The sequence below is a fragment of the Microplitis mediator genome, chromosome 1 (genome assembly GCF_029852145.1).
Source record: "Microplitis mediator isolate UGA2020A chromosome 1, iyMicMedi2.1, whole genome shotgun sequence".
NCBI lineage: Eukaryota > Metazoa > Arthropoda > Insecta > Hymenoptera > Braconidae > Microplitis > Microplitis mediator.
Genome location: NC_079969.1, coordinates 24,720,523 through 24,740,290, shown reverse-complemented (window position 1 = coordinate 24,740,290; position 19,768 = coordinate 24,720,523). Strand labels below are relative to the sequence as shown.

The window sequence follows — 19,768 nt, the reverse complement described above, 5'->3', positions numbered from 1 at the left end:
ATTGTCTTGGGGCGAGAAAAGATTTTTTTGGTCAAGAAATAATTCCTTGCACCGAGTTATTTTTTCTAGTTCTAAATAAATTTTTGTTTTCAATTCACAATGCAAAAAATTTATTGGGGTAAGTAAAAATTTTCTTTAGGCGAGTAAAGATTTTTTGTGTCAATGAATCCTTTTTTTTTCTATGCACACTTTTTTGGCTTTGAGAAGCTTCCTAAATCCAAAAGGGAGTATAAAAATCTGTCATTTTAGATTAAGTAACGCGATATAAATAATATAGATATATATTCAGTGACATTCAGTCATATTTAGTGACAAAATAATTAAAGGATTAATTTATTTAAAGAAAATAAATACGATCGTATTTTTTCTCGCGTAATTTAAATGTAATTCGAATGATATAGATAAATCTATTTACGTCAATACCTAGCAATTAAAAAGAGTTTAAATTATGAAAAGGCACAAATTCAAGTCAAGACCTATCTAATGATGCCAATTTCAATAACATTAACTAATTTTATCATATAGATATGGCGGGAACAAAATTTTCCATATTCTCTTAATAATATACATGTAGATTATTATTGACTATATTATTAAGATAATAAGGGAAATTGTGTTCTGGTAATATATATTAGGGTGGTTCGTTTGGAACGACTATTTTCTTTTTCACTCCCACTTGAAAATATTATTGTAGACAATGAAAAAAAAATTCCTGAAAGTTTCGCTCTTAATTTTAATTTTAAGAAAGTTCACTTGCAAACCGACTTTTTATAAGAATTTCATGTAATTGAAATATGATATCAAAATAGATGTCCTGCATGTAATTTTAAAAAATCAAAATTTTTGACCGTTTGTAAGGCGATATTGATAATCAGAGTGCACACAATTAACATCCCTAATAGCCACTTTAGCTTGAAATTGATAGTAATTTGACATTCAAATTGCCTGAAATTTGCTGCCCGGATTGGCCGACAATTTGACAGCAAAAGTTGTAAAGAAAAATTTGCGGTTAATTTTTGCTCAATTTAGAGGTAACTTTTTTACTAGAAAAAAAGTCGGTCATGTTCATTCTTACCATTTTAGAAGGTAAGCAAATTTATATATAAAAATGTCTACGATTGGAAGGTAAAAAAATACTTAACAATTTTTTAAGTCAAATTAACAATAAATTGATGTAAAAATTTGCCTGAAAATTGACGAAAAATTTTTTCTAGCCAACTTTTGAAGTGAATTTGCTTTCTAATTCGGGTAGTAAATTTACGTCAAATTGTATAGCAAGTTGTATATAAATTGTCGTCAAAAACGGAAAAGTCCGAAGTTGACGGACATTTGGGGAAATGTTCAAGGAAACTTTTGTAAGTAAACTTTTGCCAAAGCAAACTGTGCTATTAAGGATATAGTAGCTCGGACTAACCTAAAAAAAAGTCATATTTTCACGTATATTTCAAATTATTCTGCTTAAGAATCTTTCCAAAAACTAACAGATTATAGAGAAAAAAAATTCAAATTTAAAAACGTATACTACCGATGAGTAAAAATTTTATAAATATTCAAAGGAATCTGTCTCACAATTCAAAACAAGAAAAAGCGAGTAAACGATATCAAGGAAAAGAGGAAGCAGTAGCGAGTGAGAGAGTAAGCAATAGCACACACTATAGGTCGCGAGTGAACTACATAAAATACTTTACATTTGATTTTGGATTTAACTAGTTAATAACTTCAAATAATTTGCTTTAAATTTAAAAAAAAATTCAACAGTATAAATTATTGAATCATTAATAGCATTGCAGTCGATTATTTTTTAAACTTTTCTGATAAAAAGTCGCAAACTGTTCACAGTTAGTTTTATTTGTTTTTCTTTAACGTTTTTCACACAAACGAAATTCTCAAATTAAATTATTTTTGCTCAAAAAAATTCTAAATAGTCTTTATAGGAAGTACTCAGTTGAAAACTTGTTTTTACTCCTGATTTTGTTTCAAGTTCCAAAAATAGTCAACTAAAAGTTCAGAACTGTCTCAAATTTGAAAGTTCACTCCCTGTTTAGAAAATCTCATAGAATCCGTTAGATTCTCATAAATTCCTATAGAAATTTTATAAGAATGACGAAGATCTATGACAAGTGCTATAGTTAAGTATAGGGCCTTATACATACCGCTATAAGAATCTATCCCTTGCTTAAAAGATTCGATAGATTCTTATAGCTGTATGTATAAGGCCCTATACTTAACTATAGCACTTCTCATAGAACTCATTCATTCTTATAAAATTTCTATAGGAACCTTCGCAGATTTGAATCACGGTGGAAACACCGTGGAAGTGTAAATACCGTGGATCCACCGTGGTTACACGGCGGGTTTGTTCCATTTCACCACCGGGTATACACAGTGTATCCACTGTGATTACGCGGTGTACACGGAGAAAAATGTTGGTTCAAAACCTACTAATTTTTATTATGCTGTTGACGAAACTTGAAACAGGAAGGGAAGCATCCAAAAAATTATTATGCTCATACGAAAAATTATTATGCTGTTTCATAATACTTACTACGCGCAAGACACTTATCGATAAGATTTAATAAAAATTACTTCCATACATTATAATAATTGTGATGCGGCATAATAATTTTTCATAAGAGCATAATAATTTTTTGGATGCTTCCCTTCCTGTTTCAAGTTTCGTCAACAGCATAATAAAAATTAGTAGGTTTTGAACCAACATTTTTCTCCGTGTATATACCGTGATTCCACGGTGGCTTGACCACTGTGTATACACGGTGTTTCCACTGTGATTACGCGGTGTATCCACCGTGATTCCACGGTGGCTTTGTGCTATTTCACCACCGAGGTTCTACGGTGTATCCACCGCGTAATCACAGTGGAAACACCGTGTGTACACAGTGGTCAAGCCACCGTGGTAAAATGGAACAAACCCACCGTGTTTCCACCGTGATTCAAATCTGCGAGGGAATTTATGAGAATCTAATGGATTCTATGAGATTCTCTGAACAGGGTCGGATTTTTCAAGCAGGGCTGTAATTAACTTTTTTGGAACGAATTTCTTTTACACGGGTACGTTTGAAATTAAATCTAGTATTGGTTATTATTTTATTATCGTTAGCAATATCTACTTGCATTGGACAATTTTGGATTGTATCATCTGGTCAATAAATATATGGATCGGAACATATATACAGCCTACATACAATTAAAACAATGATTATCATTGATACGAAATGACCGTAATTTTTATGTTTGACCAGATCATAAGAAATTGACGGGCAATTACTCGTCAATTAACGTCAAAAATGATTTAATCTATTTTTTATAAGTTGTTTTCCCGGGCAATATTTAAATTAACGCGGGAATCGTCATTGATTTAAAAAAAATGATCGGTCAATTTGTTGCTGATCAATTATCTGTACCGTAAATTTCTCTAGCTTACATCTCTTGTTATCAACTAACTGACCTTACATTAATAATAAATAAATATGAATACAAATAATAATTACCTCGCATTATTCGAATTACCGTTGACTGGAATAAGTGGTGGTGGATATGCCGCAGGTTTTGGATGCGCATTATTGTGTGCATTGTGCGCAGGCGGTGTATGCCTCTGTGAATGAGACAATAACGCTGATGCCGCTGACGTTTGTGGGTGTAAAAGTGCTTGCACCTGTTCTTGACTCAAATTTAACATTTGAGGATAGGTACTTGCTGCCACAACATTCGGGTTCGTTAGACTTGATGTTGTGTATGTTGAACCAACCCTGAAAAAATTTAATTAACATTACTTATTATTTTTAATTAATATTAATCATAACTAAATGTTTAATCATATTTTTATATATATTACACTGAAAAAAAAGTATTTTGCAAGTTTTTCTCTAATTAAGAAGAAAACGCGATCTTTCTATGAAAATTGTATTGTATATGAGAACTGCTATAACTCCCACAGTAACACGGGGTTTAATTTTGGGGTTAAAACTTAGTGGTAGTTCACCATAGATTAGGACCAGTACGTGTACCTGAAGATCGGAACGTTTTCTGAGGAACGAAAATAAAAAATCTACTTGATTTAAATTTCTGAAATGTTTCGAATAGGCGCTAATATGTTAGTCGAAAATTGTAGCCACCCACAATCACCCCTTAAGTCATCCTCAAGCAGTAAAATTTCATAAATTTTTCATTTTCGTTGCGCGGAAAACGTTCCGATCTTCAGGTAGATACAGTGCAACCATAGCTTGTATTTTTGTACTATCAAATTAGAGCATTCCCTTCGTATTTTATTATTTCTATTACATACAGTTTCCCTAGTAGCTATTGTAGTCAAGATCTTGAAATCACAGAATATATAGATATCATATTTCGGTGTATTCTCCTTGACGTGCTTAAGATTTCCTCCAGAATTGCCACTAGGGTTAGTGCTGATTGTGTGATAATTATTAGAATTAAGGCCATTTTCAGACGGTCCCCTTACATATTTTAAAAATTTCCAATGACTTTCAATTGTCATAAGCGTATCAAAATTTTATCAATTGATGAAAAAAAAAATAAAACCTTAATTGAAAAAAGGACAACGCGTAGTAGTAATTTCGCTGAGGTGTAAATTTAAAAAAACATTACTTACAATTGATATTAATTGGGAGTTAAACGAAATTTGGAAAATAAATTTCAGTAAAATCTTCATGAGAATTTTATAATTCAAATTTTCAAATTTTTTAGGCTAAAATTTATTCAACAAATTCCGTTCAACTCCTAATGGATGACAATTGTAAGTAATTTTTCTAAAATTCCGCGCCTCTGAAATTACTACTATGTTGTCCTTTTTTCAATTTATTAAAAATTAATCTATGAAATTTGAATACGGTTACGACAGTTGAAAGTCATTGCATATTTTCAAAAAGTGGCATCGTCTCAGAATGCCCTTAAAGAATATTATAGTTAAGTCTGCAAAAGAATGGGCTTTTCTCTCACTACTTGGCTATGATGTTCATGACTTTACACTAATGCGCATGCACAGTAATGGATTAATTGTAGAAAAATGGTGGGAGCAAAGCCCATTATTTGCAGACTTAAGTATACACTGTTAATTTATATCAATTCTGGTATGAATGTATTGTAATCTTATCAATTATAATGATATTATAGAAGCCCTAAGGAAAAGGTCGCCCTAAAATTAATAGTGGGGGTATAAGAAATACGTGCCAAGTAATGGTAGTAGGACGACTTTTTGGTTGGAACGATTATATGTTCATGTTATACATTAACCAATAAAAATAAAGAGGCGGTAAGACTGGGCCGTACCTAGCAAATCCTCGAATTTTATATTTCTATTAATTCATTAATTGATCATCATCACAGCGATTTGTTTGGCTTCTGACAAAATGCATAAGACGAATTTTTTTAGGAGATTTTCATCGTTCAAGACCCACAAATATTTAAAATGTAATCAGAAATCTAAAATCCGGATATTCGGGGAGTACTACCAGACCCTTAAGGTTATTTTAATCTAATTTTGGTATTCACAATGTAGTAAAACCAAGTTTTCGTCTAGTCACCCATATAACAATCTTGTTCAAGGCTTGAGCAAGCCTGGTCTCAAGTTCGATAGACGTTAGTGTCTTTTTCTACGCATGTGTCTTGCTGCAGATACTCATGGCCAGATTTCAATAGCAAGTCTAGTACAAGCCTTACACAAGAAATTCGTGCCAGATTATAACTCAATGGTTGCGTAACAGTTCAACCAAAGACAAAATAACCGCGACAAAATAACCGACGACAAAATAATCGAATGACAAAATAACCGAACGACAAAATAACCGAACGACAAAATAACCGAACGACAAAATAACCGAACGACAAAATAACCGCCCTTTTATCACGGTTTTTGTGTGTTATGTCGCCGGTTATTTTGTCATTCGGTTATTTTGTCGTCGGTTATTTTGTCGTCGGTTATTTTGTCGTCGGTTATTTTGTCGTGGTTATTTTGTCTGGGGTTATTTAAGCGTGACACCAACTCAATTCTGGAGGAAGACTATAGTTGACAATAGTTGCGCATGGCTTGCTCAAGATCTGCTCAAGGCTGAAGGTCAATTTTGAGCCTTGAGCAGATCTTGAGCCAAGCCATGCGTAAGTACCTGCCGTAAGTTATTGGTGCAAGAAATGCGCAAGAAACTTTTAAACTGCACCGTATCTAAGATATCTTCAATAATCTTGTGTACAATGTCTTGAGCAAGTCATGCACAAGTCTTGATGACGATTTCTTGCTACATGATTTTGCGCAAGACCCATACGTAGAAAAATACACTAGTGACCAGAGATTTTACTCAAGGCACTGGCACCAAAATCTTGCTCAAGCATGTGTTACTAGGGCAATACGCGTATTCTTCTGTAAAGTAAACTTCAGAATTCTTGATATTGTAATTGCTATCGAAGCAAATAATATCCGGGAGCAAAAATACTCTTTTTTCAGTGCTTTTAAAAAAATTCAACTTTTAATATTCTTAATTACTTATCATGAAATGCATTATTTGTAAAGTTTTGCCATAAAAATATTATATATAATTAAATTTTTATATATTTTACACAGATAATTAAGGAAATAACTGCACAAGCGATAAATCAATTTTGATTCATTCAAAATTTGTTTTTAATTGATTCTACTTATTCGGATTTATACAAACTTTTTGATCGATTCAATATGAATATAAGTTACTGTCAAAGTTGATAATATTTTTTATTTGATATATATATATGTATAATTTTTTTTCAAAAGCTCTTTAGATATTGAGATAAAAAATTACTTATATATAATCGATAGCCGCAGTATTATAAAATAAAAAAGGCATAAAAAAATTTTATTAGATTGAAGCTGAAAAAAAAAAGGAAATAAATTTGTGTGAGAAGTAAAGTAATTACCAAAGTGCTTTAATTGAGTATATATATATATATATATTAATTATAATATTAAAAAAAAAAATCTTAGATTTTTAGTGCTACATGCATCTAATACTAATTGCATTTTATAAAATTCTATAATTCATTATGCAGGAACTCACCAGTCATCCTTCCCATAGGTTGGATAACTATACGAAAAAAAAGCAAAAAAATGTTTTCTTTTCTTTTTTCTTTCTTTTTTTTTACAAGGATAGTAATAATAATAAAACTACATGATAAAGCTATTGCATTGGAATATAAATGGGTTGGGCGGAGTGAAGTAGAGTGGAATGGGGTGGTGGGGTTAGGGATGATGGGCTATTAAGGGACCATTGGACATTTGTGCAAATGTGGCTTACCCAGATTAGAGCAAACAAACATTGCGAATTTCTACATTCTTATCAGATGATCATGCTTTGTCAATTTATAACACATATTATTCAAACGCATCCTACAATCATTTATTATTTACATGTTTTTTTTATTCATAAAAAACCGACTGTTTTTTTTTTTTTTTTCTTAGCAGCGAGTGGAAAATGATTGTAATTAATTAAAAAATAATCTTCGGTAAATAAGAATTAGTTTCTAAATTTTAAGAGTTTAATTTTTGAAGACGTGAATATCCGTAAAAACGTATTCTAGACATAGATGACGTACGAAAACGTTATTAAGACTTGCGTAATCGTACTTTCAATGAAAAAAATAAACTATATTGGAAATATTTCATTGCCAAAAAAATTTATCTAGCAGCCAGAAGACGAGAAATACAAATTTTTAGTAACTTTTGAATAGTATATTACATACCTAGGCCAGTAAAATAAGAAAAGTCTCAGATCAGATGTAATTGTTGGCCGAGGCGAAACCGAGGCTGACAAACATGTGGTCTGAGGCTTTCTTTTTTACTGGCCAAGGTGCGTATACTATTTTTCTGCTCGACGAAGCCGGAAAGTTGCAACTTCGTTCAGGGCAGCGGCCCAAAAGTTGCCACTTTCCAGCCGGAGGGCAGAAAAAATATTTTGGGCCTTGTATGAGATAACTCTACTGATGGCTCGTGAGCTAGTTTATAGAGTATAGAGTCTAGAATTATCTCTTGCAAGTCCCCAAAATAATTCTCAAAAACTGTTGAAAATTTTTATTTCTTGTTTACAAGCTTCTATGTAGTCTGTAAGACCTAACGGAGCACAAGAAATTGGCCATCAGTAGGGTACTGTTTCACAAGGCCCAAAATATTTTTCTACAGATGTTGAGAATTTATATTGCACGCCTCGGAAGCGAAGCGGAGAGGTTGTGCTTTATAACCGACCTGTCAAGGTCACACGATTTCCACTCATTAAAGTGCATATATTTTTTTTCTATTACTCTTACACATTATGAAAAGCACATCAATATAATGCTGAAACACTAATGAATAATCCTGATACTTTTTTTAATTTGTCCAATATGTATTAATATAAAAAAAAGTTCATTAAAAAAAATTTATCGTGAACGTCCATTAGTCTGTGGTTCAAAAAAACGGCGTGGTACGGATATCTCGAGAACGACTTGACGAAACTACTTAATTTTTTTTTCAAAATTTTCAGAAATAAGCAAAGAAGGTTCCTTTCGAAAATCACTACTGTAGGCCTTCTCGTTTTTTTAAAAATAAATCATTACGGTTAAAACCGGCAATCTTACATGTAAACAAACACACACTGCCGCCATTTTTCATTAGGAATGTTCTCCTTATTTATTCTTTTTTTACTTTTATTACCGTATATTTACCATGGAAATTTTTATGAGAAAAGAGCGGGATATTCAATTTTATTCGAAATTTAACTTTTAAAAAAAAACATAAAATGAGCGTTCGAGTCGTGCATTTTTGGATTTTCAAAATTTTTTTTGGTCTCCAAGCTACAAGATAGTCTGTAAGACCCAAAAAATATATTTTTTATTTCTCGTCTTCTGGCTGCTTGACATGTTTTTCTGACAATGAAATGTTTCCGATATAGTTTAATTTTTTTAATGCAAGTTTTGAAAGGTTTTGTCTATGACTCCGCAAGTCTTATTTACGTTTTCGTACGTCAACTACTTCTAAAATACGTTTTTACGGCTACTTACGTTTTCAAAAATTAAATTTACGTTTTTGACGTCTAGTAAATTAAATCTACGATTTAAATTTCAACTCGAGTTATTGTCAGTAAAAATAAAAAATAATATTTGAATATAAATTTAAAAAATAATTGTGGTTAACTAAATTATTAATTATAATAAAAATATTTTTTATGCAATATTAAATTCGAGATATATTTAAATATAAATTACCATAATTTAATTATTTTCATAAATAAATTAAAATAATTTAATGCATAAAATACTACCACACCATACATTATCTTTAAATTATACCGCATTTAAATTATAATACACAATAATTTAAAAACTAGCAACATAAATTTAATAATCTGAATTCTACTCTCAAATAATAAAAACTTTTTTAATTTTATTGTATTTAATATAAAGCATTGAAGAATTATTAATTTTATTAAGCAAGGACTCAGTATGTACACAAACAAATTGTATAGACGTAAAAAAAATAAAAGAAAAAAAAAATTAAAAATATTTACTACTGTAGCAATACTTTTATCATTTAATTAAATTTCTTATCACAACTCGTATTGAATTAGAAAAAACTACTGTTTAATCTCGATAGTATGATAAAAAAAAATAAACTTTATTTTTTAAAATAATCATAAATGCATAAATAGATTTAAATTAAAAAAGCAATTTATGTTGTATCATAATAAAATAGTTTGTTTGTAAATTAGACAATGAAAAATTTTATACTTTGCATAGTTTTAAACAGGATTTTAATTTAAAACTTCCGTAGGATATCACAGGCGACATATTTTATGCGCAAGAATTTTAAAATTAAACTTCTATTATCTACTATGTACTGAATGTAAGAATTTGAAAAAAATATTGAAATAGAAGATCCTGATGCAAAAAAAAAAGTATATTTTTATGAATATATGCATATATTTTATTTTTCTTTACGCAATAATGCAACATGAAATATAAAATCGATAATTTACGTGACAGAAACGTTTGAATAATAAATATTTTATTTTTATAGATTCAGTAAATATTCAGATGTCGTGTATAAATATTGTGAGTGTATGATATATATATATATATGTTATATATTCTAACAAATTTATCTTTGATAAGCGTTTAGTATCTGCGCAGAAAAAAGAACTGGACTGAAAGTAAATATTTTTAATTCAATAAATTTTTTTTGAAAACCTCAATTTTCTGGGATAAAGTAGAAATCTCCTCTGACCAAGACCAATTTTCTTTACGGAGGTCTATAGTAATTTTTGTCCAAGCTTTTCTTTCAAACTAAACCTCTAAACACAAAACTAAGAACGAGGCTCGATGCATTACTCTATAAACTAGTAGTCTACGTTTTGATTTTTGAAAAATATTCATTTGTTTAAGAGAAAAACGTGGACAAAGTTTCCATTTACTGCGCAAGTGCAACAAGGATAGTTCCGTTTGTTGACTTGAGTGTGATAGAGAAAAAAGTTCAGACCCCTCTTAAGAGGCCCGTAAAAAAAAACGTTGCACGGAAAAAAATGAACTGTATAAATTGAGAATGACAAGTAATATAATAATAAAGTGATCAGTAAATACCATCATTTTAAATAGTAATTTTTTCGTTTACGATTAAAACGTGAATAATTACAGGATAAGTATGAAAATTTATTGTCTATGTAAGAAAAATTACTATTTGAACTTTAAAAATCGTAACTGATACTTAGAAAATAGACGACACGTATTATAAAATTTACTATTTAAATGTTAAAATTCTCCATATTCACAACTGGGTTCCGGGTTATAATTTCAAATAGTCATTTTTAAAATTTTTTTTTTTCCGTGTGAAAAAAGGTTAAAAACGTGTTGACTATTCTAAACTTCAAAACTTGACACAATGACGAACTTTTTTGAAACGATTTTCAAACTTCTCAAAATGAACAGAAAAAAAAACAATTGACTTGATGCTACAAATTAACATTTTTCAGTGCAAAATACGTTCAGAAAAAACGAATTTCTAACTATTTCTGACCATTTTTTGTTTTAGCATATCTTAATGATATTACGACATTTATTGATTTTTTCCTTGAATTTTCAAAAGTTTAAAAAACGTTCAAAAAATGTTCGTCGTTGTGTCACGTTTTGAAGTTTAGAATAGTCAACACTTTTTTAACCTTTTTTTAACAATTGGTTTTACACGTGGGGGTCTGAACTTTTTTCTGTATCACACTCAAGTCAACAAACGGAACTATCCTTGTTGCACTTGCGCAGTAAATGGAAACTTTGTTCACGTTTTTCTCTTAAATAAATGAACATTTTTAAAAAATGAAAACATCGATTGCTAGATTAGAGTAATGCATCGAGCCTCGTTCTTAATTTTGCGTTTAAGGATTTCTTTGAGGCAAAAGCATGGACAAAAATGACTATAGACCCTCCTTAACCAAGAAAAATTCTCTTAGCTCAAGAAAATTTTGAAAACGACGGCAAGTGTTGGGGCTGTTCCGCAGAGTCAACCGTTTTTCAGATTTTTTTTTACAGGTGGTATTGAGAACTATCCAACATAGTAGCCCGTAGTGTCCGTTCTTTTTGCGGAATTAACGAAATACTTATCTTTAAAACTTCATAATTACAAATCTCACTTGAACCGCAAGCTCAGAATCCTAATCTCTCTTCAACAAATTTTAAGTTCAATGACTTTTTAAACATTCATAACTGGCTTAGGAATTCTAATACTATACCACTTAAACACAATATATTTTCATAAATAAATATGTATTTATAATATAATACGAAATCATAAAAAAGCGAATCGATAACTGGTTGATTAATTGGTATTGAGAAGGGTGATTTATGGGTAGACTCACTGCGACGTGAGAGGTAAGCTAAATAATGATGATAAAAAAAAGAAACTGTCCAATCTGATAACTAATTTGGATGAACAAAAATAAAGTATCAATTAACTAGTCTGGGTTGAATTCATCACTATTATCTACAGAGAAAAATAAAATAATCATCTAGCAAGACTTCTTTTTTTAAAAAAAGACCAATTTTTATGATAAAGCTTAAGGAATTACGGATATATCCACTTAAAAGTGAAATATTATTAACGGTAAACATTTAAATTCCGAAGTTAATCTGTTACATTAACCCTTCAGCACCCGCGTTAGAGCAACGTAAAACATTACCCGCGTGATGAGAAAAAGTCTCACGCTTCGGCGCATCGTAAATTTTAATTTAAATAAAACAAAAATATTATGCACTTTCCCAGTTATGAGGTAATTATAATTTATTTGAATATTTCGCTTGTTTTTATTACTTTTGTAAGTAATGACAGATGTAACGGCTGAAAAAAATGGCGGCGATTGCCGAAAAGATTCGGAACTGTCCGAACTGAGCCGAACCGTATTAATTTTCACGCCTTCCTTTACTCGCGTGATGAGAAAAAGTCTCATGGCTTTTAAAATAAATCTTTTAAAAATATTTTTTATGTTCGAAGTAATTTTTAAATTTCAAAATCATAAAAAGCATGAAATTTTATTAAGATACAAAAAATTTCACTAGGTCATTTCATTTGAAATTACGGAGAAAAAAATATTTGAAGTTGTGTGAGAAAAAAAATCATAGCGCGGGTGCAGAAGGGTTAACTAACGTGTCTTAACCAAGTAATTTTGGTTGTAATAAAGGCAGTTCGTGTGCCACACTAGAGTAGTTACGGTGTTGAACACTGTTCAGTTATGGGCAGCACATGAATGGTTACGGTGTTGCACTATAATGAGTCGTGTGCAGCACATGAATGGTTGTTGTGCTCAACACTCATCAATGCTGTGACATACGATAGTCTTTTGCAGGATATTACTCATCCGTGTGCGCACATGAAACAGCATACTCCGCGAATGACTGGTTACGGTGCTGGCATTTTTGTGCTGCACCTAAGTACGGTTCTAAACATGAACTGTTATACTGTGAGCACACGACTCAGTGGTGTGCTGGACAGTAACCAGTCCCTGAGTCGAAATTTTTGCCCTCATTTCACACTATTTTTGGGTTTGGCCCCAACTTCATCCTCAAAAGAACAAAATGAGTCTCATCCGCGCTCAATAAAGTTTACTAACCCTCATTTCATACTTAGAAACCTAACTCGACTAAACTGAACCGTATTTTAAACGATCGTGTTTGAAATTTTTTGGGCAGACTTAACCCTAATCTCATGTCGCTGTTTTCAGTACCCGTAAACCTTGACCATGGGTCATTAGCGTCCGCTGCTCATTTAATTATGTTATTCTGTAAGGAAAAATCTTAAAAAATTCCTAGATCTTCTTTGGACTCCTAACTATGCGATCGAGTTGTTGCCAGCTCCGAAAATCCCTTTTTCAATAAACATTTTCATCAAAATTCGAAGGCATGTTTGCTGTTTACAGTAGAATATTTGAAAATTCATGGACACAAACGACCCATGGTCAGGGGATTAGGGTTTAAATAATTTTTATTAAGTTAAAATTCGTTATATAATACTTCGTGATGATTTTCTGGACAAAATAATATTAATTATAAGTATTGATTATATAAAATTATATATATTTAATAATATTTTATATGAATTCTATCAAGTAATGAAGAACTTCTTCAATTAATCTAACCGTTTGACATTAAACCTTTTATTCCTTAACCTTTAAGCGGTCATAGGGATATTTTTAATTTAAATGGTATTTGGATGCTTCGAGAATATACTATTAATTTGATGAGTATTTAATGAAGGTACTAAAAATATACCGGTAATATTGGTTTTTGAATAATCATTAGCATCGATATTATTAAATTATGAACTATAATTTATGTGGTTACTTGAGTTTTTAGTAAACTCTTAACTAATTTATAAATAAGACAGAAAATAAATGTATTTATGTAACCTTTGTACGGCTAATGATAACTTTTCTAAAGCAAACACAAATTTATAAAAACGCCATCTATGATTAGTGTCCTGAACTATCGACAAACGGATATACTTTTTTATCTTCCCGCTGTGAAAATTTAAAATTTTCAAAAAAAAGAGAAATTGTTGTTTTCGATCCGATTTTCGAAAATCGAGTTTTCGTCAGATTTCGACGTTTTGATGTCTTAAGAAGTTATTCTGACGGACTATTTCAGGATAGATGCCCGTGTATTTATGTATGTACGTATGTGTGTAAACTAATTTTGGCCATACGATTTTTTTGGAACAAATTAACCGACATGGACGTTTTTGGCGGCAATCGAAAGGGCTCATCTAGATTAAGATCTGAATAGATTTTAAATTTGATCGGACAAGTAGTTTATGAGTTTTATCAACAAAACCTAAAGAAAAATGAATTTTCGTTTTTATTTTCATATAACTCGTAAACTACTTAACCGATCAACTTCAAAATCTATTGAGATTTAAGTCTTGATGAGCCCTTTTGAATGCCGCCAAGAATGTCCAAACTAGTTGATTCGTTCCAAAAATATCGTACGACAAAAATGATTTTTTTCTGGTTGAACAAAAAAAATAAACACTTTTTAACTTCAAAGAGCTAAAAAACTTTGCAAATAAAAATATTTTCGATCTTTCTGAGCTCGAAAACAGCGGAAAGTTTTGGGGTTGGCCCACAGGGTCAACTATCTTTGAGATTTCTTTTCTAACTTATCAATAAGTCATTTAATACCCAAAAATAACTAGACTCTAAAATAGCTGTATTGCTACAATAGAAACATTTTTTTGATTTTTTTTCGTCAACACAAACTAATGAATGTAAAAAATAAAAAAATATTGCAAGTAAAATCTTACCCAAGATTAGGTTGATTGGAGTGTACAGTTGCTCGTAAAGTCGATTGTGCTTGTGGAATTGGTTGAATAGTTGTAACTGGGTAAACTGGATACTGACCAGGTGCCGTACTACCATTACCTCCAGCTCGACTTCTTGATTGCTGTTGATAAGCCTTAGATGAAGAGATATTCTATAAGTTAAGAACATAAACTTGATCTTTTACTAACCCCATTATATATTATTAACCCATTAACAATTAATCAATTAAAATATAAATAGCCAATGATTAATTTAAATATAACTCATAAACTCAGGAACAAAATTTTATATGTTAGTTCAATATTTAGTGATTCATTGAATCAATTAATAAGAATACAAATGATTGTTTTAATTTAGTGGCATTAATTTAACTATAACTAGATTTTTCTAAAAATACACGATTTGATTAGTACTTCATCATTTCGAAATTAGGACAACTAAAAATATATAATCAATACCGTTTATATAATAAAAGAAAAAATCGAGTTGCTTGATTTCATAAAAGATATTTATTGGTGACCCCTCTTTACATCTTAGCCAAATACATCTCAGTCGCTAGTATCTCATTGTAAATTCTATAAAAAAAATCCATGTGGGATAGCATGGGAACCCATAAGAATCCATATAGAGAAGTATGGATTTATATAAGAATCTATGTAGGAAACTGGGTTTCTGGATTCCGATGTAGGAAATCCACATAGGAAACTGTGAGTACCTAAATTCCCACACAGGTACGTCACATAGGAAACTGGGTTTCTGGATTCCGATGTAGGAAATCCACATAGGAAACTGTGAGTACCTAAATTCCCATACAGGAACTTCACATAGGAAACTATGAGAACCTGGATTCCCATACAGGAACCACATAGGAAACTGGGAATCTGGATTCCCATGTAGGAATTTCACATAGGAAACTGGATTTCTGAATTCCCATGTAGGAAATCCACATAGGAAACTGTAAGCACCTGGATTCTCATACAGGAACTTTACATAGGAAACTGTGAGTACCTGGATTCCCATGCAGGAACTTCACATAGGAAATTGGGTTTCTGGATTCCCATGTTTCGGTTTCTATATAAGTGATTTCTGCAGAATCTAGGACATCTGGATTTCTATGTCTATCGTCTGTTGACACGCATATGTGAATAAAAGAACATTAATATTCCTATAGGAAACCATATGGGAATCCATTCAAAAACGCCATGTGGAACCCACATTGAATCCAGGCTGGATTTCCATATGGTTTTTATTTTGATAGGGAAAATACCAACCATAACTATTGTCCTTAAATGTATAAAAAAATAATGAATAAAATGTAGAACTTACATTATGTATAAGTGGTGAATTTTGCATTCTTATAACGGCTTGTGAATTAGATTGAGGTACAATAGCAGTCTGAAATGTTGGTTGTCCACCAACTAATCCAGTCCATCCATTAACAGCAGTTAATGAACTGAGCAAAGGTTGAGCATTATTAGCAGCAGCAGCAGATCGTCCACCAGACAGATTATTTGATGATACATGCGCTGGATGTGTTGTAACAACGGATCTTGATGATTGATTAACTACTGACTGTAATGTGGTTGTATTAGCAGTATTGCTATTACGTGTTGCTGGTAAACCAGCAACGGTTCGTGATGTTAGTTGTGATGAAGACGATGATTTAGAAGTTGAATTATTTTGAACTTGTAATTGTTTGCCAATAATATTTGCTGGCGGAGCTGGTGGTTGTTTAGTCCATCCACCAGCACTAGCACCACTTTTACCATTAACAAATAGCTGTGAATCCATAACTTTACTAGGCCAATAGTCTTCAAAACCAGTACCAGGTGGAAAATAACTTTTAATATCGCTTAAACTTATAACAGAACATGTTTCACTAGCAAATAATTCATTACGTATACCCTGTACTTTACAACAAAATTTTAAATATGACAAATCCCATCCCTCTAATTTTTCAGCTTTTAATTTTAAATTGTCCGTTTCACCTTCAAAATAAAATAACGGTACGTATTTTAAATTATCTTTTATTGTATATGGAACAACAGATTCTTTATTAATACGTATAAATCCACATTTATCATTTTTATTATGTCCATTATTATTACCACCACTATTATTACCAATAACACTGTTACTTGTTAACTTAGTATAACATACATCTAAAAATGTGTAAAATTCTTTAGCGTCTGATAGACGTACAACTAAATCTTTACACGTAAATTGTTCTTTGCCGAATTGATTCTCACAATGTTTATTATTTATTTCATTAAATAATTTACTCTCAGCTTCAGTTATAAAGTAACTTTTAATACATGTACAACTGTAAATATCTGAGTGAAGATAATTCAGGTACTTATTTAGTAGCTTGGCTTCAAGTATCCTAACAGCACAATATTTTTCACTACCACGAAATATATATGGTATGTGAATTTTTTCAAATGACACCCAACCAAATCTACCACGCTGACTTTCATCATCAAGCGGTACTTTGCCGTCTTGAACAGACGGTGATTTAGCTACTGGTGGTGTTCCAGTTGATCCATCAGTTGGTTTACGCGTTAAATAACCGAGTATTCCGGGTAAATTTGCCTGTGGATTAGCTGGTCTCGGCGTTGCTGGAGGCATTGCCTGCATTTTCGCCTTGTTTGCTTCCACCATTTTGGCAGCCAATTCCCGGATTTCCGCTTCATCTGGACGCTCTTGTTTAACAGGTACCTCGTCAAAAGTCCCTGTAATTTGAATAAATATATGTTCTATAAATTATGTTACATTTAAGTTATTTAAACATTTATCTACCGCTTGCAAGACGGATGTAGGTCAGAGTTTAAATTATAAATATATCAAAATTTAATGAAACTCTCTTGTAACGGAAGATTTATTTAAATGACCTACTGGTATATTTTTTAATACATTAATAATTAAATTTGTAAAATGCCAATCAACCAATATAAATTAATTAGAATTTTTTATAAATAGCTTATTAATGTAAGGAGCACTTTTTTTTATAAATCGATATATTGAATTTGAAAAATGGAAAAGCTAATAAAATTTTAATAATGAGACGGTAAAAGGAGGTCAATAATTCAAGAGAAAATAATAAAATTACTTAAACTCTTTATTTGCTGATGAAAATTCTCAACATTCTTTGAATGATTTCTCGTAATTTAGTATTAATTGTTGAAAAAAATAAAAAAAACTAGAGAAACTATGTGACACTAAAAAAAAGAAGTTTAATAAGCAATAGTAATCATAAATAATTTATAAGCGATTGTTATGAAACTTTCAACAATCATAGAAACTTTAACCCTATAGTTCATTTTTTTATCAAACTTTATTTTCACCAAGTATTTGATCAACTGTAGGTTTGTTCTGTCCAGCTATAATGTGTTTATAGGCTGAATTTATATAAAAAGTTTGTGCAGAAATTTCAGTCACACTGCCATAAATCTCTTTAATAAAAAATTTTCAAACTACAGACATAGTTTTTTAGAAAACATATTTCAAATTCGCAATCAAAAACATATTTTGTTATAAAAGAATTTTTTTTAAGGGCCGGAAGTAATAACCGAATTTCGGGATTTTAGATTTCTAATTACGTTTTAAATATTTATGGGACTCGAATGGTGAAAATCTTCCAAGGAAATTTGTCAAATGCAATTTTTTCGGAAGCTGAAAAAATCGCTGTCATAATAATCAATTAATTAATTTATAAAAATCTAAAATTCGACAATTTTTTTAGTACGGCTCAGCCTTGATGAAAATAGAATATGTTGACTTGAAAATATTATTTAATGACAGTCTAGTCAAAAGAATTTAACTGCAAACTCAAACCAAATGTATTAGTATACTAAGATTGTGGGCCCAACTTTTTTAACTGGATAGTACCTCGTACACTAAAATATCCTCTGTATGTATTGGCAGGGAGCGCGACGAAAACGACATCTGATGGTTACAAAAAATCATGCTCGAGAATTATGATAGATACATAAAATCAGTGTAAAAAATAAAAATTTGTTATAAAATCAAAATACAAAAATTGATAATGATATAAATAAAAAAGTGCAATTGTATTTTTGATAGAAAAAATTAAATTGAATATATTTCGATAAAGAAACTAAGGATAAAAAATTTTAATAAATAATAAATACTATTATTTTAGAATAGAATAAGGTTAACCGATAAAATCAAAACAAATAATAAATGACAACTACAATAATAAAAGTTTAAAAAATAGTAGAATAGTAATTTGCGTTTTTTAACGAGTGTGAATGTAGCAGACATCAGACAAATTTAAAACGATAAATAAATAAAGTAAATAATTAAAAAAATAATATTTATAAAAAATACACTCATTAATTTCAAAATTTTTTAAATGCGGATTTTTTAAAAATTTAATTTTATTAATTATTTACTCGATTTATTAACAATTTTAAATTTGTTTGATGTCTGCTACATTCACACTCATGTTTTTTAACAAAATTCTAGTAAATAATTTTATTGTAATTCATGATAATTTGCTTATGAATCGTAACTAAGAAAGTATTAACTTATAATGTTTTTTTAAAAAATTATTTTTAGGCAATGATAAAAATCATTATCCAAACCGGATTTGAATCAGTAAATTATAAAATATTGTTTTAACTTTAAACGATGAGCAAAGGCAAACATTAATGACACAATAACTATTATAAACTATTTTTAAACTTAATATTCACATGTTTATTTTCCACAAGAGCATGATTTAACGAAATTGTGCCCACATCGAGCGCTGCGATCGATTCAGTTGTCCCCACCATATACCAGACTCCCTGCTAATACACAAATACAATAAAACATTTGTCTCTGTAAAGATTTGACAACGTCGCATATGTATTTCCCTACTCAGGTTATAAAAAAGAATTGAAAACGATCTACAATGTTAAAGCTCCATAAGAGAA

The 19,768-nt window shown here is 30.6% G+C and overlaps 1 protein-coding gene across 7 annotated transcripts in view; it reads right to left on the bottom strand.

Annotated features, from left to right (window-relative positions):
- The window catches only part of LOC130677979 (uncharacterized), a 39,476-nt gene that overhangs the window by 3,448 nt on the left and 16,260 nt on the right, over positions 1 to 19,768 (bottom strand). For 4 of the 7 annotated variants that reach the window (XM_057484959.1, XM_057484925.1, XM_057484968.1 and 1 more), the window contains exons 2-5: positions 16,155 to 17,560; positions 14,810 to 14,979; positions 7,059 to 7,085; positions 3,510 to 3,767 (exon numbers count right to left, since the gene is read on the bottom strand). In XM_057484959.1, the coding sequence (XP_057340942.1) occupies positions 3,510 to 3,767; positions 7,059 to 7,085; positions 14,810 to 14,979; positions 16,155 to 17,560 (1,861 nt within the window). The remainder of the gene's footprint in view (positions 1 to 3,509; positions 3,768 to 7,058; positions 7,086 to 14,809; positions 14,980 to 16,154; positions 17,561 to 19,768) is intronic. The other 3 variants (XM_057484948.1, XM_057484933.1, XM_057484939.1) reach the window with 3 other exon arrangements.